We start from the raw sequence: 27,171 nt of genomic DNA, 5'->3' as shown, positions 1-27,171 counted from the left end.
CATCGCTCTAGGCAGGAAGCCACAGAGCATCCACCTGCATTTCGTGCAGAGAGAGAGGATTAGTCTCCAAGCCCGGCCTAAAGCGCAGCCTGGCCACGGCCACAGATCGCGCCCAGCTCTGCGGCGGAGCCTTCGGCTGCACCCAGCACCAGTGGAGGATCACGAGAGCGGTCTCGGGTCTCCCATCAGGAGCGGAGGTGGTTCAGCACAGCAGGAGAGTCCTTCGTGCAGTTCCAACGAAAGCAGGGGAGAGGCTTTTGGAGTCCAGTACGAAAACACCCTGAAGCCAAGAGCAGCAACACGAAAGACTTGCTGAGCAAAAGTGAAGCATCTCTCTTTGGAGAGGTTAGAAGTGCGTTAATGCTGTTGAAATCTGGACCGAGATACAGAGTTCAAAGGAAGAATCCTCATGCATTAGTGACTCATTCAACAAATCTGCTTTTCAATACTTTCAGTAAAAGTATTCCCAGAAGGCTTAATTAGCTGTCCTACAAACGCATAATCCCTCTTTCTTTGGGTAGAACTTCCTTTTTCATCAAGCTGGTGTTTCTTTGCTTGTGCAACTGCTTCCCATGAGACCTGTTCTCCCTCTCCGCTGATCCCGGTCACTCCCACATCTGTGCTGTGGTGAGCGAACAGAGCCGCATCTCCAAAAACTAGTTTATCTGGCTACGCTGAAGAAGCAGCCTGGGCAATCAATCTGCTGCTGCTGCTGGTGCTGCCAGACTGCCACCGCCGAGCTCCGCAGGACAGGGGTTGAGAGCTGTCACAACCTGTTTGGAGAAGACAAGCGTGGAGGCACAGCCCGACCCCGGGGAGTGCAGCTGCCACGTTCCGACTCACACAGAGAGACCTGTGGCAACTGGCAACCCCTCCATCTCCGGGCTGCTGGACTTCTGAGCAGAAGGGGAAAGTGAAGGAAGCATTTAATTTTTCTTATTAAGCTCCCCTCTAACATTGACTTGATGTTGCCTAAAGGAGACGTGGACAATGCCGTAGTGTTCATGAATCCTGACAGAGCTGAAGTCCTTGACAGCAGCGTCCTGAAACGTGGCAGCACTTGGCCTTGGTTTGGCTAAAGGCGGCTGGTCCACACCTCTGCCGCTGTCCCCCGGGGCAGGACACGGGATACGCCGACGTGAATCTGCAGCGGAGAAGAGCAGTGACCCAGGAAAAACCCTCGAGGCAGATACTGTCGCTGCGCACAATGTGCAAGTCCTTGGAAGGGGTATTGTGCTGAGGTGCCACTTGTGAGTGATCACATCCCGAAAATCTTGCCTGGCTTCAGAGCAGGATGAAGTGGCTGTGACCGACTAATTGGGCTGACAGCCCCCAATGAAATCAGCTCCCAGAGGCAGCGAGCGGCGCTGGGGGTGTGCAGAGCCAATGGCATGGTGCCAGCAGCGCGTCACGCCCAGCTCTGCAGAGAACAGACCTGCAGCTTACATCTGCTGGCCAGCCGTGGGAGCTGGGGCACGCGGCGGGTTCCTCGCGCGTGGTTCCAGTGGCCCCGTCCCCCGAGCGGGCATGGCCACCTTTCCAGGCGCTGTAAGCCACCAAACGAAGACGAAATGGTGCCGAGAGCCGGGGAGGCCTCGCAGCATGGCCTGCGCACGGTGGGGGTCTCTGTGGGACCTGCCCCTCCGCTGCCGGACGGCCACGGGGCATCCTCCACCCCCTCAGTGAGGAGCTGGGCTCGCACAGGGCTACCGCAGGGCTCGGTACCCTCAAGTCTTCTCCATTCACAGAGTGACAGCACCGTCCCCCTCTGTCCCCCCTTGGGCCAGTTACAGAAGCCTTTGGCACACGGGCTGCTGTCTCCGCAGCCGTTCCCGATGGCCTTTACCTTTCTTGAACATGAGTGGCCAGAACCGTGCCTGGAATTTCAGATGAGAGCGTAGCGGTATCTCCTACGGCGACACGGATGCGTCCGTGTGTCTTTGAGAACTGCACCCCTCAGATCCTGCAGGTTCCTTCTGCCTTCCCGCGGCCGCGCCGCGTTGGCACCTCCCAGGCAGCCCCCCCGGGGTCTCACAGTAGACCCAGAACTTTCTTTCCGTTAGAGCAGAGATCCCTTGCCAGCCCTCTGAGTAGGACGCTGTATTCTGTACTGTCACTTTTCATTCTGTTTCTTGTACTGCTGCCCTCAAGGTCGTTCAGCTCTTCCTCTTCTGCATTGATGGAGCTTCCCAAATGTGATTCATCGTCACGCTTCTTTATAGCCGTCTTGCTTTCTGTGCCAAGGTGGCAGGAAAATAAGAATAAGACGAAATGTGCCTGAGCCCGCAGACTATGGACAGACCTTCATATTCACGTTCCGCTCATCTTCTCGGAGCCATCTCTAAGAAATCATTAGTGCTTACTAACCTCCCAGAAGTGCGGCTCGTGTGTGGCGTGCGCTTTGGCAGTGGGTGTACACCATTAACTGTAGCCCTTGGACTCCCGTCGTCAGCAACAGGTTTCCAGAGTGTCCGTCTGTTCCAGGAAGGGCCTGAGAGGGGAGGGCAGAGCTTGGAGGGCGGCGGGAGAGCAGCGGGGGGCTGCCCACGGGGCACCGTGCAGACGGCCCAGAGGGCTGCTCGTTGGTTAAGCGACGTCATGTCCAGGAGCCAGGGAGCTGCTGTTCTGTTGCATTTTATGGGTTAGTTTGGAGGAGAAGCAAACCGGCCTTGCTTGGCCCAAATGAGTGGCCGAGGACCGTTGAGCAGAGATAGCCAGTGCAGCCGTGGTCCTGCCGTGCCTCTCGGCCCCGGAGCCACGACCCTTCCTCCCTGCTCCGTCAGGGCTGCAGCGTTTCTGCCACGGGACCTGGGCCTCTGCTGAGAGCCCTCCTGGGAGCTGAGACCCCGCCAGCCTCCGCGGAGCCGTGCCCAAAGCCCTGGGGCAGGCTCAGGGTGCTGCGTTCGCTTTCGCTACCGGGACAGAGAGTGCACGGGGGTCCCAGGTCCCTCCCGGTCAGAGTCGCGTCCCCAGCCGCAGCCGGCAGCGGGTGCCCGTTCCAAGGCAGGGTGTGCTCGGGGCTGGGCCCAGCAGCATGCCTTCCCCAGCCCCCCAGGCTGAGGCCCGCACTCAGCTCATTGCACTCCAAGGACTCATCCTCCGTCACCTTGCCCTGTCAGGTTTTAGATCCGTTTCTTTGCGCATACCCATAGCGCTTGTTCGTGCTGGGGGGGCACTGAGGGCAAGAGGCGAGGGCAGAAGGCAGAAGGCAGGTGTGCTCGCAGCCCGGTTTGTCCCCTGCCCGGCTCCACGGCCTGCCCCCGCCACCACCGTGACATGGGGTGCAGGCCGGGGAGGCGGACACAGCACGGTGCAAGGGGACAACCAGTGCGGACGCCTCCGGGCTGCCGCAGCCCTGGTGAAGGAGCTGCCCACCATCGGGTGAGGGTCAGACCCCGCTGGCTCCCTCCCTGTGGGGACGTGCTGGTCCTGCCGTCCCCACGCCGCACTCTGGGGAGGTGCCACAAGGTCCCTCTTGTCCCGGGAAGGAACTGGCCGATGCGCTTGGGAGCGTTGATTTGCCCCGGGTCCATGGTGGGGCCCGAGAGCGTGCCGAGCCGGGGGGTCCCTGGTGGGAGGTGGGGCCGGTGGGCTGCGGTGCAGCTCTGCCGCAGGGTCCTGCCCAGCGGCCGGGGCAGGGCGAGGTGCAGGGTCTTGGGCCGCAGCAAGTCTTTGTGTGCACCCGGCGGGCTGCGGGGCCGCATCTCCCCCGCCCGGGGCAGGTCTCGAGGGGTTCAGAGCTGTGGAGTCAGGGCAGGTTTGGCCACGAACCCAAGATACTGGAGGTACTTACTCGAACCTCTTCTACCTCCCCCGAGCAGCCCTGGCAGGGCTTGTGAGAGAGTCTTGGCCGAAGGGCTCCGAGCCGTGTCCCCCGAGCGCTGCAGAGTCCCCCCCCCCCCCATCTCAGGCCAGCCCAGCCCTCCAGCAGCACCCCCCGTGTATATTGTGTGTGTGCTCCTGTGTCTGGGGACCTCCGCCTTACCCCTGCCCTCTGCTCTCTCTCCTCTCTCTCGCTGTACCGTTCTTTCTGCAGACTTTTCAGTAGTTTAGGAGAACTCAGCACCATTTCCCAGCGGAGCTCCGGGACCACCTACACAGTCCGACCTGGCAGTCGCTACCCTGTAACCCGACGTACCCCCAGCCCCGTGAAGCCGGCTCTGGATCGGACAGAGCCCCTCAGCACCGTCCGGCCCTACGGTCTGACCCCTCCCACCATCCTCAAATCTTCCAGCCTCTCCATCCCACACGAGCCCAAGGAGGTGCGCTTTGTGGTGAGGAGCGTGAGCGCCCGGAGCCGCTCCCCGTCCCCATCCCCCTCGCCAGGGCCACCCCTGCACACCCTCCACCCGCCTCGGCCCTTCATGCAGAAACCCCTCCACCTGTGGAACAAGTACGACGTCGGGGACTGGCTGGAAAGCATCAATTTGGTGGAGCACCGAGACAAGTTTGAGGACCATGAAATAGAGGGCACGCACCTGCCTGCCCTCACCAAGGAGGACTTTGTGGAGTTGGGGGTGACCCGGGTCGGGCACCGGATGAACATTGAGCGGGCACTCAAGCAGCTGGTAGACAGCTGACCGTCCCAGGCAGCGCTGGCCTCTTCCAGAGCCACCACGGGGGGGGGGGGGGAGTTTCTACTAGACTAATAAAACCCACTTTGATTCTCTTTCTATTCTGAGCACTGCACTGAAGGGCGCGGAGCCGAGAGGCTCCCGCCCGCTCCCCCACCGCCCCGGCGTGCCACGCACACGCAGACCCCCCCGCTCAGCCCCGCCAGCCCCGCGACGCCTTCGGGACAAGGAATGTTGCATGAAATACATCGTCGTTTCTGTTCCTCCCAGAGAGTCTGGCCTGTATATCGCTTGATGTGCTCTTGCCCGGGGGCGTCGCTGGTGGCCGGAGGGGCCGAGGCACCACGTGCTGCTGCTGAGCCCAGGGCTCCCTGTGGCCGAAGGGCAACACCTGGTTGGGGTGGGGAGCGGGGCAGGGCCAGCGGTGCAGTGAGGAGCCGAGCCCCAGCTAGGGAGAGGGCTTCTGCTGCAGGCCGAGCGCCGGCCACGCTGCCGGGGCGTGACAGGCAGGGAGACGCCGGTTGGCACGCGGCGGGGAGGCCAGCGGGCACAGCGCTCGCCGCCGGCCGCGTCCCGGGCAGGTCAGTCGGGGCCTGGAGCCCCCGAGATGCTCCAAGCCGGTGCGGCGGGAGCGCGGCAGGGCAGGGGCTGGTGCAGGAGGCAGGCAGGGCCGGTGCTGGCGCTCAGCACGCCGCGGGAAGAGCAGGCAGGAGGCACCGGGGCCGCAGTGGTGGCCCTGGCCCCGCTGGGGCCGGAGGCAGGCGGCCAAGCCGGCGCTCGGAGGGAAAGGGCCCCAGCGCACAAAGGTCTCCGTGGACGGGCAGCGCCAGCGCGGCGGCGGGGCAGATGCCCGCAGTGAGCCTGGACCCGCTCCCTCCTGCGCAGAGCCGCCCCGGGGAGCCGCCAGCCTTGCCCTGCGAGCCAGAAGAGCGATTCCCGCGAGAGAGAGGAGAGAGAGAGAGAGAGAGAGAGAGAGAGAGAGACTAGCCCTGGACTCTGAGCTGTGCTCTGCCTGTCGCCCTCGGTTGCCCCGGTGAGAGAGGGACTGAAACCGCATGGATAGAAGCATGTTTGGGGATGTCGGAGGGAGGCTGGTGGGGAATCCAGCAGAAAATGCTTTGCCAACGTTCTACTGGGGGGAGGGGAGGGAGGGAGATGTTTTATTTCCTCTTGGTTTGGGGTCTTGTTTCCAAGGGGGACACGTTGATGGATAATATTTAATCTCCGTGCATTTATATAGAGAGCAGCTGATGATCTACAAGAGATGATATTGAACTACAGGATTCCCACTCCGTCCTAGTCATCCTTATTTTGCATCTTTTTAATCAGCTATATATTTGAAAAGAGAGAACAAATATCTATATATCTATATCTATAGCTATAGCCACCTGATTTTGTTATAATTTTACTAAATCTATATATCTCTAGACTCGTTGAGATGCTGGCGAGGCGGTGCCTGCACCCCTCCCCTGGGACGCCCATGGCTCATGGGAGTTTTTAGCGACTGACTGAATGAATGTTAAAGTCTTTTTAAAAAAAAACCACAAAAAAACCCCAACAGCTCCTTTCAGACACTCTGGATTTTAAAGATTTAGAAACACAAAACAAAACTTGGGTTTTTGGGACACACCGAGTCTTCCACCCCCCCGCCCCCGCCAGGCAGAGACGCACGGAGCTGGCGCTTCCACCATCCCGCAGCCCCCCGCACCTCGGGTGGGCGCAGCCCCGCGGCATCGGGGCCCCGCTCCCGGGGAGCAATCGCCGCGTCACGCCCCGGCTCAGCCGTGAGGGTCCCGCTGGGGCTGCTCCTCCGGAGCGGGGGGACGGCGTGCAGGTCCGGGCAGCACCAGGGCAGCAGGGCTGGGCAGGAGCCACTCTCTTGCCCAGCAGCTTCGGGGGACGCGGAGCGACCCAGGCCAGCCCCGGCGCTGGAGGAGGTGGCCTCCTCGTTCCCCGGCGAGCTGCCCGGCGCCCTGCGTGCCCCCTCCTTGCCGCACCGTCCCCCAGCCTTGCCCTGCCCTGGCTCAGGGTGGCCGGGGCTCGGCCAGCTCGGGAGGGGATGGCTCGGTGACCGGTGTTCCCAAAAAGCTGAGTCCCCCACGAAGGCATTAAACTCTTCTGGTGCTAGAGGGAAGGACAAGGAGGTTCCTTCTGACCCTCACACATCTCCGAACCTTTACAACCTTCAGCCAGGGAAAAGGCCCAGGCCCGGGTTGGGGGCGGCAGCCGCTCCTGTGCACCAGGCCCTCCCCAGGACAGATCCTGACCCGTGCCAGCACACCAGGGCCTCCCCAGGAGGGATCCTGACCCGTGCTGGTGCACCAGGGCCTCCCTGGGACGGATCCTGACCTGTGCCGGCACACCAGGACCTCCCTGGTGATGGATCCTGACCTGTGCCAGTACACCAGGACCTCCCTGGGAGGGATCCTAACCCGTGCTGGCACACCAGGACCTCCCCGGGAGGAATCCTGACCCGTGCTGGCACACCAGGGCCTCCCCAGGAGGGATCCTGACCCGTGCCGGCACACCAGGACCTCCCTGGTGATGGATCCTGACCTGTGCCAGTACACCAGGACCTCCCCGGGAGGGATCCTGACCCGTGCTGGCACACCAGGCCCTCCCCGGGACGGATCCTGACGCGCTGCAGCGCCGTCTCTTTTCCCTGAGCTCTTCCTGGGCATGTGCCCGAGCAGCTCCATCCCGAGCTCTCTGGAAGCCGCCGGGCCCTGGGGGTCCGCGGCCTCCCCCCCTCCCCGGCCGCCATCCCGCTGCTCCCAGCTGGGGCAGGCGCCCGGGGACGGCGAGAGGGGCTTCAAGCTGGACCCGCGAGCGAACAGCCCGCGGTCCGTACCCCGGGGTACCCCCGGGCCTCGCGCCCCGGCGAGCCGAGAGGCGTCCGAATTGCGATAGCAGCCATTGCGTCTGCCGGAACCCACCGCCTGCCCCCCCGGGGTGTGCCACCGCACCCCTCAGGCGCCCCCGGCCCGGCACCTCCGCGCCGGCGCTGGACCTGGAGCCGCAGACCAGCTCCTGCCCCTTCCACCTTGTCCCCCGCAGCCGCAGCCCGGCCCGTCACCCCCCTGCTGCCGCATACCCAGCCCCCCCATTCACCCCCCTGGGCACCCTCCCGGCACCTTCACACCCCCCCTGCGCACCTCCCGCCTTCCCCCTCCCGCCTTCCCGGCACCTTCCCCCCCCAAATCCTCGCCGCCAGCCCCCGCATGCCTGGCCCGCGGCCGCAGCATGTGCAGCAGCTTGCGCAGAGGCCCTGCACCCCGGCTCCCCCCCTCACCCTCCTCCACCCACGCTGGCCTCACTTGGCACCCTCCGGTCGCCAGGGCTCGCTGGCCCGGTCCTGCACGGGCAGGGACGGTCCTGCTCCGCAGACGTCCCGTGCCACGACGCGGTCGCACCTCGCCTGCCAGCATGGCCACCGCCACCGCCGCTGCTCTCGCGTCCCCCAGCCCCGTGCTCGCTCCCTCCGTTCCCCCCCGGCTCTGGCTGCCCCCCGCATGCTGCGCCGTGCCCGCACCCCCGCTGCTGTCCGCAGACACCCGCCGCCAGCCAAACCTGCCGCTTGTCCCCCGCGCCTGGAGCTTGTCCCCCCTGCCCGGAGCTTGTCCCCCGCACCCAGAGCTTGTCCCCCGCAACCGGAGCTTGTCTTTCCATGCTGATGCTGCCTCTCTAGCAGCACCGGCACGTCCCGGGCTGTCAGCGAGCATCCAGCCCCTCTGCATCCCTGCGGGCACACCGGGCCCACCACGGCGCAGCCCCCCGAGGAGGCTCTGCTGCGCGCAGAGGCCTGGGCACGTCCCCGGCTCGGTGTCGCGCAGCCTCTTCCCCAAACCTGAGAGATCAGGGTTTCCTGGGAATTCCCTGGGCTGTTTGCTCCTTTGACGAGGCCGCTCTGAGCCGATGTGGATGTGCCCGCTGGCTGGCTTCGGCCCCTGCTGCCGCATGTTGGCCGAGCCCCACCATCCCCGCGCGTCCCCGCCGGGGCTCGGCCGAGCCTCTGCACCGCTGACAGCTCGGCCCTGGCTGCGCGGCCCCCCCGGCCCCGCTTGGCGCTGCCAGCACCCAGCAGCCCCTCCGCACGCCCTGTCCCTGCCCGCCCGGCCCCGCTCATCCCTTTCGCCTCTTCATTCCCATCGTGCCGCTGGCTCCTTCCCCGCCTCCCCGCAGGTATCGGCGACCCCGGCAGCCCCCGGAGACCCCGGTGGCCCTCGTGCCCCGGCACGGCCCGCGGCCGGCAGAGTGCCCCGGCTCCCCACAGGGCATCGGGCAGCTCTGCCGAGCGTTGCCCCCTCGGCGCGACCCCGGCTCCCAGCCCGGCGCGGGCCCCTCGGGGCAGCCGGCGAGCGCTGCTGGCGGGACTGTGAGGTGTGTTGGCCTGAGTGCAGGCAGCTCGGCGGGTTCACCCGGCGTGAACCCGGGGTCTCTGCCCCTTCCGCAGCTGTTTCTGGGGCGACCGAGAGACCCGCCTGCACCCGCCTCTTGCTGCGAGAGGCCAGAAGTCTGCAGAGCGCAACTTGTCTGCAGAAAGTTCGGTCTGGGACCAGGAAAGCTGGACGCCTTCTTGCCATTTCTGAGGAGCCCTCCTCCTCCTCCCGCTCCCCGATTCCCGCCCTTGCCCCACTCCTTCCTTGCGAGGGCTGGAAATGGTGGATGCACCGCTCTGCCCCAGCAGAGCCGGCGGCCGTGCCGCCCCGCCGTGCATCCCAGCTTCCTCCAGCAAGCAGCTGCAGCCGTACCTGTGTTGGCAAACACTGCGTGATCCCGCTGCGGGACACCACGGCTCATCCCAGTCAGGCCTAACACCAAAGAAGGCGACTTCCCGCCACGCCGCCGCGCCGCCGCCCCCCTCCCTCCCCAGGGGCTGCCCAGGGCTGCCGCAAACCTGCTCCCCCACGCCAGCAGCGACCGCTTCATCCTCCTCATCCTCCTCATCCTCCTCATCGCCCTCTCCTGTCCCCCACCCTCCACGCCCGCCATGGGCGCGTGGCAGAGCCGGACGAGCGTGGGCCCGGTGCTCTGGGGACGGCACCGGGGTCACCGGGCGGACACGGTTCGCTTCGGGTGGCTCCGTGCCGAGGCCCCTCAGCTGAGCTGCTCATTCCCCCCACGCCGCGGGCAGCCCACACCCCACCCCACCCCCCCCCGCCCGTCTGCACCCCCCGAGCCCGCGCTGCCGGGCGGCTGCACGGCCCGAGCCCCGCGGCACCACCGGCCCCGTGTCCCGCACACTGCCAGGGCCAGGCCACTCGCCCCGGTGGCCGGGGACCCCGGGTTGCCCGACAGCCGAGGGCCAAGGTCTTGTCCCATGGCCGTTCCCACCCCCCCGGCAGAACTGTAAACCCCCCCCTGCTAACGCAGCTGCTGCTACTTTACTTTTATTTTCTCAGCTGAAGCAAAGAGGATTTTCCCCAGGTGTAGATAGCGCTTTCCTGACTCTATATCTATTCTGGCTGCATTGGCATCTCCGCTCCCAACATCTCCAGACCCAGTGAGACATTTCATTTTGAAAAGCCATCCAGGAGAAGGCAGAGCGGTAGCGGGCGAGGAACCGACCCCACGAGCCTGCGGCGCGGCCGGCAGCGAGCGCCGCACCCCTCGGCCGCGCGCGGCGGTTACTGTGATTCTCATGGCTTCTCAATGACTTGGGTTATCTTCTGTAAAAAGGGATACACTTTTTTTTTTTTTCCTTGCTTTGAAGGGGGTTTTTTTTTAAAAGTTGTTGGTATTTTTCCTTTGTCCAGACTTAACGTCATCAATTCCCTGTTGTCCATCAGCTCCTGTCTGTAATTCTGACTGTAAAAAAAAAAAAAGAGAAAACAAAACCCAAAGCGCTTTGTTCCTGGGGGTGAAGAGCTTCGCCAGCCGAGACCATTTCCCAAGTGGGACGGAGCGCGGCGCGGTTTTCTTTCTGTCGCCCGTGGGCAGCCCTCACTGCCGCATGCATGTGTCACCCGCGGAGACACCCCCGCTCGCCCCCGGGCGCGCGCTCACACCCACTGCATGTGCATATACCGGCTCCCGCCCTCGCCCCGCGCGTGCCACCACACACGCACGCACGCGGCTCCAACATCCACACTCTTGGTTCTTACCCAGACGGACTCACCTGTGGGTTTTTGTTCTGTTTTTAATTTTACAGGGTCAGTTTGACTTCACCCTTATTTTGTATGGATTTTCGGAGGAGATTTCTTCTTCTCCAGAGTCATGGAGGTGTGGCCATTCGCCTCCCGCCCTTGACGTTGTGATACACATACCCCACAGAGATCTATGTTTCTTATATTATATTATTATTATTATTAATTATTATTATTATTATGTAATAAATTTATAAGAAAGCTCTGCTTTGTTCTGTGGTGTCTCTCAGCTCCAGCAGCCCCCAGACCATGCGGGGCCCCTCCGTGCCCCTCCACGGGGGATGCCGTGGGCAGCCATGGGCAGCCTGCCTGCCTTCCTGCCCGCCAGGGCTCCTGTGCTGCTCCGGGCCGAGCCAGCAGCAGGGACAGCGAGGGGGGAGTGGGCCTGGGCAGGGGCGACGTCCCGCTGCACTCAGGGTGGGGCAGCAGGGGCCACTCGCTGCTCCCCAGGGCTGCTGGTCTGGGCAGGGTGGGGGGGCACAGGCCTGCACCATCACCCCCCCACACCCTAGGGCTCCCTGGCTGGGGGGGGTGGCAGCTTCCCAGGGCCACTGCCCAGGAGCTGGGATTTCAGGAGGGGATGGCCCTGGCGCTGGCTTGGTGCCGCGGGCACCCTCGGGTGACCTGCGTGACCAATGTCCCCTCCTGTGCTGGCCCGTCCCTCGCACAGCCCCACGTTTGGTGTCTGGGCTCCCCTCATGGGACCGGGGTGGGACAGACAGGGCAAGGTCCATCCTGTTCATGGGGTCCCACCACTCCCGGGGACTGCGGCCACCCCACCCTTACACCTCCGTCCCATCCCTCCCCAGCGCCAAGCCCTCGCTGTGCCCGGCCAAGCCATGGCCAGGGCACCCCATTCCCAGGATGGGTGGGCTGCTGAGGGGCTGGGGGCACTCACCACCCCCGAGGCTGCTGAGGGACTTACCCAGGCAGACAGGTGGCCCCGAGCTGTGCCACTGCGGGGCTGGGGCCATGCCGGGAGTGGTGACACCGCCACAGGCCCCACAGCACCTCGTGTCCTTGAGGACTCGCGTTCCTGCCACCTCCCCGACCCCATTTCACAGAATCCCAGAATCATTCAGGTTGGAAAAGCCCCTCGGGATCATTGAGTCCAACCATCAGTCCCACTCTACAAAGTTCTCCCCTACCCCACATCCCCCAACAGCTCATCCAAACGGCCCTTAAACACACCCAGGGATGGGGACTCCACCCCCTCCCTGGGCAGCCTATTCCACTCTCTGACCACTCTTGCTGGGAAACATTTTTCCCTCATGTCCAGTCTGAACCTCCCCTGTTGCAGTTTAAAGCCGTTCCCTCTTGTTCTGTCACTAATTCCCTGGGAGAAGAGACCAGCACCAACCTCTCTACAACGTCCTTTCAGGGAGCTGTAGAGAGTGATGAGGTCTCCCCTCACCTTCTCCTCCTCACACTGAACAGTCCCAGCTCCTTCAATCTCTCCTCACAGGATTTATTCTCCAGGCCCTTCCCCAGCTCGTTGCCCTCCTCTGCACTCGCTCCAGCCCCTCGAGATCTCTCTCGTATTGAGGTGCCCAAAACTGGACACAACACTCCAGGTGTGGCCTCACCAGTGCAGAGCACAGGGGGACTATCACCTCCCTGCTTCTGCTGGTCACACCAGTGCTGATACAAGCCAGGATGCCGTTGGCTTTCTTGGCCACCTGGGCACACTGCTGGCTCCTGTTCAGCTGCTGGTCAATGAGAACCCCCAGACCCTTCTCTTCCAGACAGCTCCAGCCACACCTCCCCAAGCCTGTAGCCATGCAGGGGGTTGTTGTGGCCCAAGTGCAGGACCTGGCACTCAGCCTTGTTGACGCTCATGTTGAAGCTCATTTCTTGCAGCTCCTCGGGTGAGCTGTGAGTGGGACGAGCCAGGACCCCGCAGAGCTGCCCATCGCTGGCCCGGGGGCAGCAGCCGCGTTTGGGGATGGTCCCAGCTCCCACCAGCCTCCGGTGCCGGGGTCTGCCTGTGCCAGACCGACACGTCTGCCCGGCCGTAGCCTCACCGGGCCCTGGCAGAGCTGCCGGTGCCGAGCAGTGCCTCTGCCCAGGCCGGGGCGCGGTGCCACCAGCCGCAGCCAGAGCAAGGGCAAAGGTTTACAGCAGCTCCCAGGTCCCAGCCACACGGCACCAGGGTCCCCAAGTGCCAAGAGCCGAGGGGGGGGGACGTGCACGAGGCCACGTTTGTTTGCCAGCGAACCTGGACATGGCGGCTGCCTTGGGGGGAAAACAGCGGCCAAGGGAGAAGGAGGGGAGGGGGGAGGGCAGGAGAGACGTGCGGGGTCCTGGGGGACCCCAGCCGAGCAGCCCGCCCCGGGCGGCCTCTCCAGCACAGGAGGCAATTATGAGCACCCCAGTGACCCCCCTCAGTTTTCCCCAGGACCGTGACCCCTCCGCTGGCACACGCTCGCCCTGCTCAGCCGGGGTCTGGGTTTGGCAGCATTATTAGCACTGACTGGAACACGCTTAATTAGATGCAAACGTTGCCTAAGGACCGGCCGCTGCGCCCGGTGCACGTCCGGTACCCGGCGAGACTCCGTGGCCACCAAAGTGACCGTTACTCACCCGTCACCTGGCCGACGCGACAGGGCTGAGAACGGCCACACTCATCTCCTGCAGCGGCAGCTCCGTGGTGGGGGGGGGTGTCAGGGGCGGCTGCCACCACGTCCCACCTGCCACATCAGCCCTGTGTCCCCCACGGCCTTGCTGCCAGCCCAGCCGCAGCGTGCCCGCACCCCAAGTCCCCGTGGCCGTCCCTCCGGCGCCCGGCCACTGTGTGCCGTGACTCCCCCGAGTCGGGAAGCTGCACCCCTAAACCTCGGGGCACTGCACCCACGCAGAAACAGGCTGCAAGAGGGGACAGGGGCGGGGGGGCTGTGCCACAATGGCTGTGCACCCCCCAGCACCCCACACCCCCTCCACGCACACTCACGTACCCCACTCCTGCCTCAACGTGCCTTCCCGGCCCCCACCAGTGCACCCCACACTCCTGGGCACAGTGACCCCCCCTTTCCCCTCCCCTGCAGCCCTGGGGGGGTCCCGGCTGCCCCCATGGCACCGACAGAGCCTCCCCGGCCTCGCGGTCACACCAAGCATATATTTTATTGAAAGACCAAGTGGCTGACAAGGCAGTGGGGGAAGAACCTTTAACCAGGGTTTGTACAAGTGTCGTTTGCTCAGGGCTCCTCGGGTTGGTGGAGTTACGAGATAAATATCGGCACATCGAGCGAGTGGAGTTACAGTCACTAAACTAGCGCTGGGCGGAGAGACGGGGCCGGCAAAAAGCAAAATAAATCACCAGGCACAGCAGTGAGGAGCGGGGGCGGCCGCCTGCCCGCTGCCACGCTCGGGCCCGACCCCGGCAGCCGCCCCGGCCGCCGGTTTTCCTCTCGCAGGGCAAATAAATACATTCAGGCCAGGGGGGGCTCCCACGGGGCCGGCGCTGTCACCCCCCTCCCGCCCTCTGGGGAGCCCCCCCAGCCCGAGCGGCTGTGGGGCAGGGGCAGGGGCTGGGGACACCAACGGAGGGGAGGTGGCTGGGGGGGGGGGGGGCTGCAGTGCGAGGGCTGGGGAGGGGAAGGGGGCAAGGCGGCTGCAAGTGGGGGGCAGGACCCTTCCTGGGGGCCTGCAGCTGTGGGGGGACCCCCCTGGGGGGGGTTTGGTGGGGTGGGGGATGCTGCCGCTGTGCAGGGGGACAGCGTGGACTCGGGGGCTTCATGGCTGGAGATGCTCACCCCAGCACCCCCACATCCCCGTGCCCCTACAGCCTCCCCCCAGTCCCATTCACCCCCTTGAGCGCCCCCGCCCCCGCTGCCCTACTGCCCCCACAAGCGTTTTCCCCGCCCCCCCACAATCCCCCAACCCCCTTCACACACACACACACACACACACACACCCTCCGGCATCTCCATCCCCTGTGGCAGCAGCCGGCTGGGGGCACGGCTGGTCCCTGCTTTGGTGGCCCCCGGGCTCATGCAGGCAGGGGGGCTTCTTCCCCCGCCCCGAGGCTCGGCAGCGTCACCCCCATGGCCGGAGTCCCCAGGGCACGGGGCCAGGGGGGTGCTGGGTGCACCCCTGATACCCACCCGTGGTCCGCAGCTGCGGCCGGGCCCCCGGCCCCCCGAGAAGCAGCGAGGACGTGCGGGGAGGCCGTGGGGCTGGAGCATGTGCAGGGGGGGGCCAAGCCGGCTGGTTGGGGGGGTCAGACAGAGTCTCTGGCCGTCTGTGGGGCTGAGGGGGGTGCGGAAGCAGGAGACACGGCGGCTGCCCCCCTACTCCAGGTAAATGTCCTCTGTGGGGCAGGCGTACTCCAGGTGCTCCTGGTAATATTCCTGAAACGCTCGTCTGCGAGGGGGGGCACAACGGGGGGGGGGGGTGCTCAGGGCTGGGGCCTGGACCCCGGCACCGTAACCTCCAGCACCCCCAGTGCCACCCACTCTGCGCCCAGACCCCCCCCAGCACCCCCAGATCACAACCCCTGGCCCCATCTTACCCGACGCACTCGGCGACGTGCCGCATGGATTCCTGGGAGACGAAGACGTGGCAGGCGAAGCGGCTCAGCACCGGGTGCTTGGTGATGAACCCAAAGTAGCTGCAAGGGGCAGGGCAGGGTGAGGGGGGGGACACACACCCCCTTCCTGCCCCGTGGGGTGGTCCACCGGCCGCGGGGGGCTCTGCAGAGGGGACACCCCTCCCTGGGGCTGGGGCAGCCACACCGGGACAGGGACCAAGCAGGGGGACCTGGCATGGCACCGCAGGGGTGTGGGAGCTGGGGAAGGAGGTGGGGGGTGTCCTTTGGGTCCTGGGGGGGGCACGGGAGGAGGGGGGGTCTCACCAGCTGTTCCGGGGGTGGCACCCGCAGAAGGAGATGTTCTTCATCTGGAAGAAGTGGCTGCAGCGCTCGAACTGGAAGAGAAAATCCAGGGGAGGTGTGGGCAACCCGGCTGGGGGGACACCGACACACACACCCCCCCCCCCCCGGTCCCCCGCTCCCTCACCTCCTCATCCCGGCTGTACTCGGCGACGGTCAGGATGAGCTTGATGCCCTGCAGCGTGATCTCCAGGTCGCAGCTGGCCGGCGGGCGCAGATGCACCGTCAGCTTCCTGGTGGTGGCAATCTGGGGGTGGGGGGGACACACACCGGGTGGGGGGTGTGAGGGGATAGCCCGTGCCTCGCCGCTGCCCCCCCCCCCCTCCCGCGGGCTCACCTTCTGCATGGCGGCGCAGAGGATGCCGTTGCCTTGGTGGTACGGCACCTCCACCGAGCCCAGGAACTGCACGTTGAACCGCTCCACCCAGCACGGGTTCCGCTTCAGGCCTGCGCGGGGAGAGGGGACGAGGAGACGGCGCCCCGAGCCCCCTCCCCATGACCCCCCCACGCCACCCCCCCCACGGCCCCAGGGACCCCGCTGGCTCCTACCGATGGCGTCCCTGGCTTGGCCGACGACCTCGTGGGCGTAGAAGGCGGGGAAGATGCCCCTCTCCCCCGTTCGCATGTTGTAGCCCCGGTACCAGTAGTCATCCTCCTCCAGCTCCACCAGGATGGGGTCGTCCACGTCCAGCTCCAGCTCGTCCTCGTGCCGGGGGATGAACCTGGGGGGGGAGGAGGAGGAGGCGGCGGGCAGGGAGGGGGCAGAGCCACGGGAGAGGGGGGTCCTGTGAGACACCCCCCCTTGCCCCGCGGTGCCCACGGCCGGTGCGGCGCGGCCGGGCTCGCTGCTCACCTGAAGACGGCCCGGTGGGTTTGCTCCCGCTCCTCCCCGTTCACCATGCAGGAGAACAGCCCGAAGGACTCTGTGCCTGCAGAGGAGGAGGAGGAGGAGGAGGCTGCTCCTACCCCACCGTGCAGGGGGCACCCCCCACCTCTGCCCACCCCAGGGGCGCTGCAGGACCCCCGGGGCGATGGGAGCAGACGGCCATCACCTGTGGGCTCAGGCCTCTCCTTGGGGGGGGGGGGTCCCATCTCAGCCCCTGGCCCTGCGCCCCCCACCCAGCAGCGCGGGGCCGAGGCGTGTTGGGGGTTCGGGTCCAGCCCCGTGCCCCCCGCAGCCACCCTGTCCCCCTCCCACGCCGCGCAGGGCCGGTGGCACGGCCAGGGTGGCTGCGGCAGGAGGCGGGGGGCGGGCAGGCTGCCGACAGCACGCAGAGCGCGGGCACTTACTGGAGGAGCGGGAGGTGCTATTGACAAAGACGTTGAGGAACTTCTTGGAGAACTGCAGGTCAGCCTCGGGGGACGAGTCCTCGGAGGAGCTGTGGGCGTCGGGGGCCACCAGCCCGTCCCCGAAAGCCGCCTCGTCCTCCAGGTCGCAGCGGTCGCAGGTGCGGAGCAGGTCGCTGTCATCGCTCAGCACCGAGGTGCAGCGCCGCAGGCTCACCAGCTCCAGCTGCGTGTGCTCGTCCACCACCAGCGTGTACTTCACCGAGTCATAGGCCAGGGACTCGTCCAGCGGCCGCGGCTCCAGCGCCCCGGGGGCGGGCGGCAGCTCCCCCCCAAAGCTTCCCCGCAGCGGGTCCTCGGGGAAGGGGGAACCCTTCAGGTAAGGCGCCTCGTCCTCGTCCGTGGAGTAGGCCATGGTGAAGCCGCGGTTGGTCTTGGCGGTGGAGACGTCCAGGACGGGCGAGCCGGCGTCGGGGCCCTGCCCCTGGGGCGCTAACCGGACGTCATCGATCATGTCGTCAGCCTCCAGGACGCCCGAGTCCAGATCCCTGTCGACAGCCCAGTCCTGCGGGCCGGCGGCCGGCGGCACCACGGTGGCACGGGGCTCCCCGGTGGCAGCGGCGGCCTCGGTGCCGGGGGAGGCGCGTGGGGAGGCGCGGGGCGGCCCGGAGCGGCAGCCGAAGGTGGCCAGGACCTCGGAGGGACCCAGCCTGTCGAGGGTGACGGGGCACCCCGGGAAGACGGGCGCGATGGTGTCGTTGGTGGGGTTGCTCAGGAAGAGGAAAGGGCCCGGCTCGTCGGCGGGCGGCTCCGGCGCCGGCTCCGTGCCAGCCCCCAGGGCCCGCTCGTCCTCGGCGCGCTGGAGGGAGCTGCGCAGCGTCTCCATGTCCACCAGCTCGATGGCGCGCTGGCAGCGGGGCAGGGCGGCCGGCTCCCCTGCACCCCCTGGGGAGTCCCGCGAGCCGGGGTCCCCATCCAGCGCCTCACTCAGGATCTCGGGCTCCAGGTCGGAGGCTGGGGAGATGGTGTCGCAGAGCGAGTGGGTCTGCTGGAAGCACTCGTCCGGGCACTTGATGGGGTAGGAGCCCTCCGAGATCATCTTGTTGACAAGGTTGCTGAGCAGCCACGGCGAGTCCGAGTCCTCACTCAGGTCAGGCTCTGACTCCGAGTCGGAGTCGTACTCGCTGTTGTCCTCCTCGTCCGCCTCGGGCATCAGCTTGGGCCCCACGGGCAGGTAGAAGGAGCGCCGGATGCTCTCCAGGCTGTGGTCCGGGTCGATCTTCAGGTCCAGGGGGCTGGAGGCGGAGACGTCCGTCTGGCCCTCGGGCACGGAGGAGTCGGCCGGGTTGAGGCTGTCGTAGTAGCCCTCCATCTTCAGCTCCGCCAGGCTCTCCCGCCTCACCACACCGTGCTCCGGCAGCTCCCTCTCCAGGGTCTCCTCCTCCTCTTCCTTGCCCTTGTCCAGCAGCAGGGAGTCCTTGATGCCCAGCAGGCCGGGGGCCTCCAGCTCCGTCTCCAGCTCGGCCTCCGAGGTGGGTGAACTGGCCTCCTCGATGGAGTTGGTGAGGTGGGAGGAGCGGCCGCTGCTGCTGTCGCTGCTCAGGTCCAGCTCCGTCTCCGAGATGGAGGAGATCATGTTGCTGACCAGGCGCCCGCCGGCGAAGGCCGCCTCGATCTCCCCCTCCACATCCGAGTCGGAGCCGGGTGAGCTGAGGTCTTCGCTGTGCCGGCCGCCGGGCAGGAAGGGCTTGGCTGTCCGGCTGGTGAGGTCGGCCTCGATGCCAGGGTCCGAGGAGGGCGAGGTGGTCTCCGAGGAGCCCGAGGGGTGCCCGCGCACGCTGGCCGCCCGCCCGGGCTGGGGGCCCTCCCCGTCGGAGCTGAGCGGCTCCGCGGGGCACACGTAGGCACCCGCCAGCCGGCCACCCTGCCCCTCGTGCCGCTCAGCCCCAGCCACCGGCTCCTCCTGCGGCCGCGGGGAGCCGGGCTGCTTGCGGGGGGCTGCGGGGGACCCCGGGCTCCCGGCCCCCAGGCCGCCCCCTTCGCCAGGCACCGGCCTCTCTCGGCCACCAGCCGCTTCGTGCTTTGGGGGGGCGCGGCGGCCGTCGGTGGCCGCGGGGGGCTGGGGCGGTGAGCCGGCGTCGGCACGGGGGCCAGGGGGAGCCGCAGGCCCTGTTGGAGAGAGAGACGGTTTAGGGGGCGGCTGGCGGAGGCGCGACGGGGAGTGCGGTGCTCGGAGCGCAGAGGAGATGATATTCATGTTATAATCTTCCCCAGCTCTTGGGGACGATGGGTTACCATGTGCCAGCGACTCGTGGCTGTTGCCTTGCGAGTCAAAGGGGGAGGGCTGCAGCGAGGCGGGGGCCCGCCCGGCCCCCCCGGGGCTCGGCCCCTTCGGGCTCTCCAGGCAGGGTCCGTCTTGGATGCAGGCGTGGGGAGACGAGTGTCCTGAGAGGGAAGGCAGAGCCCCGCATCAGCCCCCTGCGCCGCAGCCAGAGTCCCGCCAGGCTCTACCCGAAGCGGGACAGCTGCGGGACCCCCCAGCGCCGGCCCCCGCCCCACCAGGACCCACCGCGCTCACCAGTGTGTGAGGAAGAGGAGGAGTGGAGAAGGGCATCCTGCCAGGTGGTGCGGTGAGCGGGCGGTGGGAAGCTGCCGTTGTTGTTCAGGGAGTCCTGGGGGAAGAGCAGAGCCGGGGCGGGGGGTGGGTGGGCGAGCGCCGGGGATGGGGCCCGAGCCACATTTGGGGACCCAGGGTGCCCGGCAGGGGCCCGGGGATGCCCCTCAGCACAGCTTGGTGCCACCCACCGGCTTGGCAGCGCCCAGGCCACATGCCATGGGGCTGATCCGGATTAGGGCCACCGTGTCCCCCCCTGCCCGGCCAGAGCAGCACCGAGGGGCTGCCCGTCCCGTCCTGCACTGCCCCGGCGACAACAACCGCGGGGGATGCGCTGGCGCAGAGCCCCCGGCATGAGGCCCTGCTGCACCCCAAGAGCGGAGCCCGGCCCCCGCGAGGGGGGACCCCGCTGCCTCCCCCTCCCAAAGCCACCAGCCCCGTGGCGCGGGCAGGAGGCAGCCGGGCCAGGGCTGCCCCGTCCCGCAGCTGCGGATTAGTCCCGGCGGGCAGCGATAATCCCACCGAGCGGGAGATTAGCGAGCGGGGCCGCGCCGTGTGCCATGGGGCACACAGGAGCGTGGCGGCGGGGATGGGTGCTGGCAGGGGGGGACACGGCACCCGAGGACCAGGGTCTCGCCTCCTCCCGGGGCCGGTGCAAACGCTCCGAGCTGGGATTCCCGGGATTTGCACCCCGGGCACAGGGATGGGGCCGGATCCGGCCACAGCCGGGGCCTCGCTCACGCCCCCGGGGACGATGGACCAGGGCGGTCGGTGGGATCCGGCTTTGCCGGGGTGCAGCGGGTCACAGGCGCTGGGGGAGAGCCCCGGGGCTTCATCACAGCCCCCCCCGACAGCCCCCCCCCAGCCCCAGTGGCTCCCGGGAGAGGGGCCGAGCATCCCGAAAGCCCCCCCGGCACCATGGCAACGCAGCCGGATGCAGGCAGCACCGGCAGCACCGCACGCGCCTTCCCACACACTGCGGCGGCGCAGCAGCGCGGGGCCGGCACCGCACACGCGTGTGCACGGGGACACTCCTGCGGGGGCCCCCCCACACACAGCCGCCCCCCCCCCGGGGGAGCCCCTGAGCCCAGCTCCGGGGATGGAGGAGGAGGAGCAGGGCACGCCCCAGCGCCCACGTGTGACGCAGGGGGAGGGCACGCGACACCCGCGGTGCCCACGGCCACCTCGCAGCCTCCTGCCACACACAGACACCCCGGACCACCCGTGCGTGGGGATGGGGCCCCCCAGACCCCCACCCCGGGATGGGTTCTGGAGGGGGGGAGCGTGCAGGGGCCCCGCTGGGCACCGCTCAGACCCATCCCCAGCGTCCCCCACCCCTTCCCATGCCACAGACCCTCCACTCCTCCTCATCCTCCGCCCTGGGTGTGGGACAGAGACCCCGGTGATGGAGGGGGACACCCCTCCCAGCGACCCCCCCCCCTCACCTGGGTGCCCGGGGCCATCAGGTTGAGGGTGGTGGGTCGGTGCTTCTGCGTCTCCTCCAGAGCGGGCGAGGGGATAGGTGAGGCCGAAGGGGATGGTGGAGCTTCCAGCTCGTTGCCCTCCTCCTCCTCCTCTTCCTCCTCCTCCTCCTCGTTGTCGTCGATCATCTCGAACTCCTGGAAGTCATCCTGGAAGGTGCAGACGGGGTGCGGCTGCTCGCCGCGCTCCAGCACCAGGCAGTCCTGGGGATGTGGCGCTGGGTTAGTGGCCACGGCCACAGCGCTCGCCCCGGCCACAGCCCCGCTCACCGGGACGGCTCGGCCGCCTCCGCCCCAGCCCCAGCGCCACAGGGGTCTCCAAGAGCCACCCGTGCCTCCCGGGGCCACCCCACAGGGCTCAGACAGAGGTGATGAGAGGCCCTGGGGGGCCTGGCCACGCCGGGGGTCCCTGGGCTCGTAACCCTGCCCGCGCCGTGCCGCGCGTCCCCTCGGTGCCGGGGCTCAGCAGCCTCTGCCCCCTCTGCCCCAGGAGGGGCTTTGCCGGGCCGATGCCCCCACCAATGCCCCGCACAGCCCCCGCGTCCCAGGGGGGCTCGGCCCGCTCGGCGGCTGCACCTTCTCATAGTGGTCCGAGTCGTAGTTCAGCCCAATGCCGCAGTCGTCCGTGATCTCCGACAGGTCCTCGTCGTCGAACTCCTCCAGGCTGATGTCCTGGGGGGGCCTGAGGACAGCGCCCGGGGGCGTCAAACCTCGGGGAAACGCCCCCCCCGCGGCACCGCGAGGGCCCGGAGAGCCGAGTGGCACCGCAGGCACGTGCCAGCGTCATGCGGGCATCACCCCCAGGCCTGGGAGCCGGGCGAGGCCGGAGGCGACGGGGAGGGCGATGGCCGCGCGCTCCCTCCCGCCGCATCCACCGACAGCCTCGCGCCGGGGCGGCCAGAGCCCAGCGCGGCTCAGGGCCACGCGGCCGCCGGTTGCCCCCAGCCAGGCAGAGGTGCCAAGGCCACCTAATCCCCAGCCCGGCAAAATTCCTTGAGCCAAAGCCAAGGCGGGTGCCGGAGCCGAGGCCTCCGCCGGCAGGGCCGGGGCTGCCCCTTGCCCGGGGTAAGGGCAGGAGGAGGAACCCGCTGAGCTGTTCCCCTCAGGAACGGGGGTGTCATGGAAACCAGCGGTTTCTGCAGGGAGAGGGGGAAAAAAAGGAAAAAGACGACAACTCTTGGCAGGATTCGGTGTTGGAAAACGGAAACCAAACGTTTCTGGCGGGTCTGTAAGGTGGGAGGTGCGGCAGCGCCCGGGCGCCCATGGGGACCCTCGGCCCACGCCCACGGGGTCTGGGGACACCCAGGGACCCCCCACAGCCTGGCAGCACCCAGGCGGGGGTCGGTGGGGCTCCCCCGGCAGGGACGGGGCTGGGTCTCAGCTGGCAGCAGGAGCAGACCCCCACACAGTGGGGGGGCCACAGCTGCCTCCTGCGTCACCTCTCCCCCTTTTCCCCCTGTTTTTGCCCCAAACTCCCCTTCTCTAGCCCCTCGCCCCAGCACAGAGGCCCCGTGCCAGGCGCTTACTCCCATTTCCCAGGGAGAAACGTTTCCCCTAATCCCATAATTCCCAGAAGTAGGCCAGGGAGACTGCATCGAATATTCACAGATTTGTGGCAAAAGCGTCAGGGCCGGTGGCGGGACCGCAGCCTCTGGGGTGGGCCGGACCCCGGACCCCGGCCAGGGATGGGGGGACCCTGGGGGGAGCGGGGAGCAGACCCCGTGTCCCCAACCCCAGGGGACATCGGGGGCTGCTCCTGCACCCAGGGGATATCCCCCTCAGTGGGGAGCAGCCGCCGTGACGAACCACGGCTGAAATTTCTAGGTCACGGTGTTCCGAGCCGGGTGGGCACGACGGGACGGGGCCACCGCGGAGGGATGGGGCCACCGTGGTGGGATGGGGCCACCAGCGAGGGCCTGCCCAGCCCCGCAGCCACCCCGAGGGGACCCGTGGGCACCCTGGTCGTGGCAGAGGCAGCACCATCACTGCGGGCGCAGGGACGCAGCGCCGGGTGCCTTGAGCATGCTGGTGATGAGCAGCGGGCGGGAAGGATGGCGTCTGTCCCGGCGATGGCTGCACCGGGCACCGTAGCCAGAGCTGAGGCGGCGGTTCGGGGAGGGGGGAGCCCACCCCAGCCCCGCACCCGGAGCCAGGGGTCAGGAAGGGGGACACCCCACCGCAGGGCATGCAGGGACCCAGCACCCCACCTGAGCCGGCCTCGCCGCCTCTGCTTTGGCACGGCCTGAGCTGGAGGAGGGGAGTGGGGGGCCGGGAGCTGGACCCCAAAAGACGCAGGGAGCCCCCACCCTGGAGCGCCGGGACCTGCCTCGTTCTTTCCGGAGCAGCTCCCCGGACGCTTCGCCCTGGCAGCAGCTCCCGGCAATGGCGGCTCCCCCAGGGATGGCAGATGCGTCCCCGCTGCCTGCCGGGGCACAGGGGGGTCGGGGCTGAGCCTCGGGGGGCCTGGCCCTGGCCGGCGTCCCCCACCCCAAACCCGCGACCGGCACCCAGGGGCTCCCGGGGCCCAAAAGCCTCGCAGGCCCCCGCCACCTGCACACCGCAGCCTCGCACCCGTCCCTCCCCGCCACGGTGCCGGCACCGGCTTCTCCTTCCCCTCCCGCCGGGGGATCCCACCCCTCCAGCCCCCCACCGAGCCCCCAGGCTGGGCGCGCCCTCCCCGAGGGTCTTCTTGGAAAGGGCACAATCCGGATTTGGCCCTCGTGGGGCCCGGCTGAGCCGGCGCAGGCCGAGCCCTGGGCTGTGCCGGTGGCGCTGGCGGTAGCCGAGGCCTCGCCATCCCTCGTAGGGACTTGGGCGAGACCCGGGTGCCCCCGGGGACCAGACCCGGTTCTCCGGGCTGGGGCAGGGGGATGGGGGGGGCACGGGGGCAGCCTCCTGCCCCCGGCGGGGGCCGGCACCAGCTGGGGGTCACGGTCAAGGCTCCAGCCCTTTGGCACCCGCAAAGGGGCTTCGCGGTGCCCACGGCGCTCGGGGCCACCGTCGGGGACGGAGTGCTCCTGTGGGAGACGGAGGGTCTGTGGCCCGGGGTGGGGGGAGCCAAGCGGCCACCATCCCCCCTCGCAAGATGTGGAGGAGCAGCGAGCTCAGTCCCAGGGGGATTGAACTCCCTGGGGTGGGGGGGGAGAGGAGCGGGGCTGGGGGGGCCCGGGGTGCTGCGGCAAAGGGCAGGGACCTGGTGGGGACCGGCCCTGACCCCCCCACGGCACAGGGGCTGGTGGGGAGCACAGCGAGGGGGACCCAGCCGAGACCCCCAGAGGATTGCCCAGAGACCCAGATCCCGGGGGGGGCCGCGGGGGGGAGACAGGAAGGAGCTGAGCAGCCACAGCAGAGGCTGTGTCCCCCCCCCACCGCGCAGGGGACACCCCAAGAAAGGGGGTGCCTAGGGACGGGGGTGCCCCGGGGCAGCCGTGAGACCTGCCCAGCGCAGGCCAGACCAGCCGCGGGCACGTCCCGTGTCCCCCCCTCCCCGCACCCCCAGGGCCCCCCCAGACGCCCCCATCTCCCACCCTCCCCCCACCACCCCGCACCCCAAGGTCAGGCGAGGTGTGGGGAAGGGGGGGGGACACCCAGCCGTGTCCCCCTCCCCGATCCACGAGGGACCCCCCACGCGCCGTGGCCCTGCGTCTCCAGCTCCCGTGGGACCGGCGGTGAGGTGACCCGCCACGGGTGACACCGGGGGGGCGAGGGGGGGACACACACACAACACACACGATTTTGACCTCGGGAGCACCGAGCCGGACCCCCCCCGAGCCCCCAATCCCCCGGCTCTGGGGGTTCGTCACCCCGGGCCGAGCGACCCATTCTCCCCGCCGGGCCCCGGGGGGGGGGCAGGAGGGCCCGATCCTGGTGCCAGCACCCGGCATCCCGGGGCCGCTGCGGCGCCTCCGGAGAGACAAAGAGGCGGCGGCTCCCCCCGCCGCGGCGGGATGCGGCGGCACCGGGCACGGCGGGGGGGCCCTGAGGCCGGGACGAGGCGGGGGGGGGTCTGACCCAGAGGGGTGGCAGAGGGGACACCCCCCCCCGAGCCTTGGGGCGGGGTGGGGGGGGTGGTGATGGAGGGAGGGGGGGGGATGCTGCGTCGTTAATCCCGGGGCAGGCCCCGGCCCGGCATCCCAAGGTGAACGGGCGGGGGGAGCGGGCGGGAGGGGCCGCGGGGCTGCGGGGGGGGGGGTTCCGGTCCCGGCCGCCCCATCGCAGCCCCCCGCGCCCCCCAGCCCCCCCCCCAAGGGCGGTGCAGCTCCCGCACCGCAGTGCCCCCCCCCAAACACCCCCCCCATCTCTCCTAGAGCCGCGGGCATCCCGCATCGCCCCCCCCCCCCCCTCCGCCCCCCCCGCCCCCCCCCCGCCGCGGGCCGGGCTCACCTGCAGCCGGGCGGGGAGAGCGAGTGGAAGGTGGAGAGCGAGAACATCTCGGCGCGATCCGCCATCTTCTCCCGGCCGGGCTGCGGCGCCGGACTGCGGAGCTGCGGGGGGGCTGCGGGGGGAGCGCGGCCGGGCGGGGGCGCGGGGGGGCGGGGATGGGGCCCAGCGCCGCCCGGGGGGGCCTTATCGCGAGGGAGGAGCCGGGAGGGGCGGGGGGGAAGAGGGAGGGGAGAGGGAGGGGGATGGTCTAAGCGGGAGGGGGGGGGGGGTGTAGAGGGGAGGAGCTGCGGGGGGGCGGGGGGGGGGAGCGGGAAGGAGCTGGTGGCCGAATGGGGAGGGGGCGGGGGGTCCCCAGGGAGGGGTGAGCATGGGGGGATGTGTGGAGGGAAGGTGCTGGCGGGTCTCTATGAGGGGGCGGGGGCAGGGGGGGCTGCACAGACCCGCGGGGGCTGGATAAGGGGGGACAGGGACTGGGCGGCGCATGGGGGTACCGAGCGGGGGGGGGTGTCTCGGCGGGGACCCTATGGGGAAGTGTAGGGGGAGGTATAGGAGAGATTCGGGGGAGGGGGTCACAGGGAGCTATAGAGAAAGGGCAGGGGGTCTATAGGGGTGCACGGGGTGTAGAGGAAGAGCAGGGGGTCTATAGGAGGGGCAGGAGGTCTGTAGGGAGAACAGGGGGTCTGTAGGAGGGGCAGGGGGGTCTATGGGAGGGGCAGGGGGTCTGTAGGAAGAACAGGGAGTCTATAGGAGGGGCAGGGAGTCTGTAGGGAGAACAGGGGGTCTGTAGGAGGGGCAGGGGGTCTATGGGAGGGGCAGGGGGTCTATAGCGGGGCAGGGGGTCTGTGGGAAGAACAGGGGGTCTGTAGGAGGGGCAGGGGGTCTGTAGGAAGAACAGGGGTCTGTAGGAGGGGCAGGGGGGTCTATAGGAGGTGCAGGGTCTATAGGAGGAACACAGGGTCTATGGGGAGGGGCACAGGGGTACAGAAATGGGCAGGGGGTCTATAGGGAGGTGTAGGGGGTATATAGCGAGGATCACTGGGTCTATAGGGAGGGGCAAGGAGTCTACAGGAGGGGCAGGGGGTGTATAGGAGGAGTAGGGGGTCTATAGGAGGGTCAGGGCGTCTATAGAGAAGGTGCACGGGGTGTATAGGCAGGGGCAGAGCGTGTATAGGGAGAGTCAGGGGTTCTATAGGGAGCGGCAGGGGGTCTATAGGGAGGGTCAGGGGGGTCTATAGCAGGGCATGGGGTGTATAGGAGGGTCAGGGGGTCTATAGAGATGGGCAGGGGGTCTGTAGAGATGGGCAGGGGGTCTGTAGGAGGGGCAGGGGGTCTATAGGGAGGGGCAGGGGGTCTACAGGAGGGGCAGGGGGTCTACAGGAGGGGCAGGGGGTCTATAGGAGGGGCAGGGGGTCTATAGGGAGCTGTAGGGGGGCAGGGAGCCGTATAGGGAGGTGGAGGCGGTGCAAGGCCGGGGGGCGGGGCGGGGGCGGGGCGGGCGCTGTCCGGTGCCCGGTGCTGACGGGCCGGGGGCTGTCCGCGAGCCGGTGCTGAACGGGGCGGGCAGGGGGCGGGGGGGACCCGGGGGTCACGGAGGCTCCTGCTTTGGGGCAGAGAGAAATGGGGGGGGGAAGAGACGGGGGAGGTCAGTGAAGCATTGGGGGGGGATACAGTGGGAGGGGTCAGGGAGACGTGGGGGTCCATGGCTTGGGGAGTGGGGCGCAGTGGGGGGGTCCAGGAGGGGTGGGGAAGGGGCCATGAACTGGGATGGGAGGTGCAGGGGTGCTCAGGAGGCTTTTGG

General features: G+C 68.1%; 2 protein-coding genes across 7 annotated transcripts in view; one reads left to right on the top strand and one right to left on the bottom strand.

The window, feature by feature from the left end:
* SHANK3 (SH3 and multiple ankyrin repeat domains 3) overlaps nt 1-10,926 on the top strand; it is a 350,787-nt gene extending 339,861 nt beyond the window's left edge. For 2 of the 5 annotated variants that reach the window (XM_074828192.1, XM_074828191.1), the window contains one exon: nt 4,037-10,926. In XM_074828192.1, coding sequence (XP_074684293.1) covers nt 4,037-4,580 — 544 coding nt within the window. In that variant the 3' untranslated portion in view covers nt 4,581-10,926. The remainder of the gene's footprint in view (nt 1-4,036) is intronic. The other 3 variants (XM_074828195.1, XM_074828198.1, XM_074828196.1) reach the window with 3 other exon arrangements.
* Nucleotides 10,927-14,623: 3,697 nt separating this feature from the next.
* MAPK8IP2 (mitogen-activated protein kinase 8 interacting protein 2) lies at nt 14,624-25,506 on the bottom strand. 2 transcript variants are annotated; one of them, XM_074828190.1, is made up of 13 exons: nt 25,374-25,506; nt 21,567-21,672; nt 20,955-21,194; nt 19,474-19,567; nt 19,191-19,340; nt 16,899-19,064; nt 16,462-16,537; nt 16,158-16,330; nt 15,946-16,055; nt 15,736-15,855; nt 15,573-15,643; nt 15,231-15,329; nt 14,624-15,082 (listed from the first exon to the last, which is right to left on the bottom strand). In XM_074828190.1, the coding sequence occupies exons 1-13, from the start codon at nt 25,436-25,438 to the stop codon at nt 15,010-15,012; spliced, it is 3,543 nt and encodes a 1,180-aa protein (XP_074684291.1). In that variant the 5' UTR covers nt 25,439-25,506; the 3' UTR covers nt 14,624-15,009. The 2 variants fall into 2 exon arrangements, with proteins under 2 accessions (XP_074684291.1, XP_074684290.1); XM_074828189.1 differs by having other exon boundaries at nt 16,899-19,340.
* Between the last annotated feature and the right edge of the window lie 1,665 nt (nt 25,507-27,171).

The sequence above is a fragment of the Strix aluco genome, chromosome 5 (genome assembly GCF_031877795.1).
Source record: "Strix aluco isolate bStrAlu1 chromosome 5, bStrAlu1.hap1, whole genome shotgun sequence".
Taxonomy (NCBI): Eukaryota; Metazoa; Chordata; class Aves; order Strigiformes; family Strigidae; genus Strix; species Strix aluco.
This window is presented reverse-complemented; position numbering and strand designations above follow the sequence as displayed.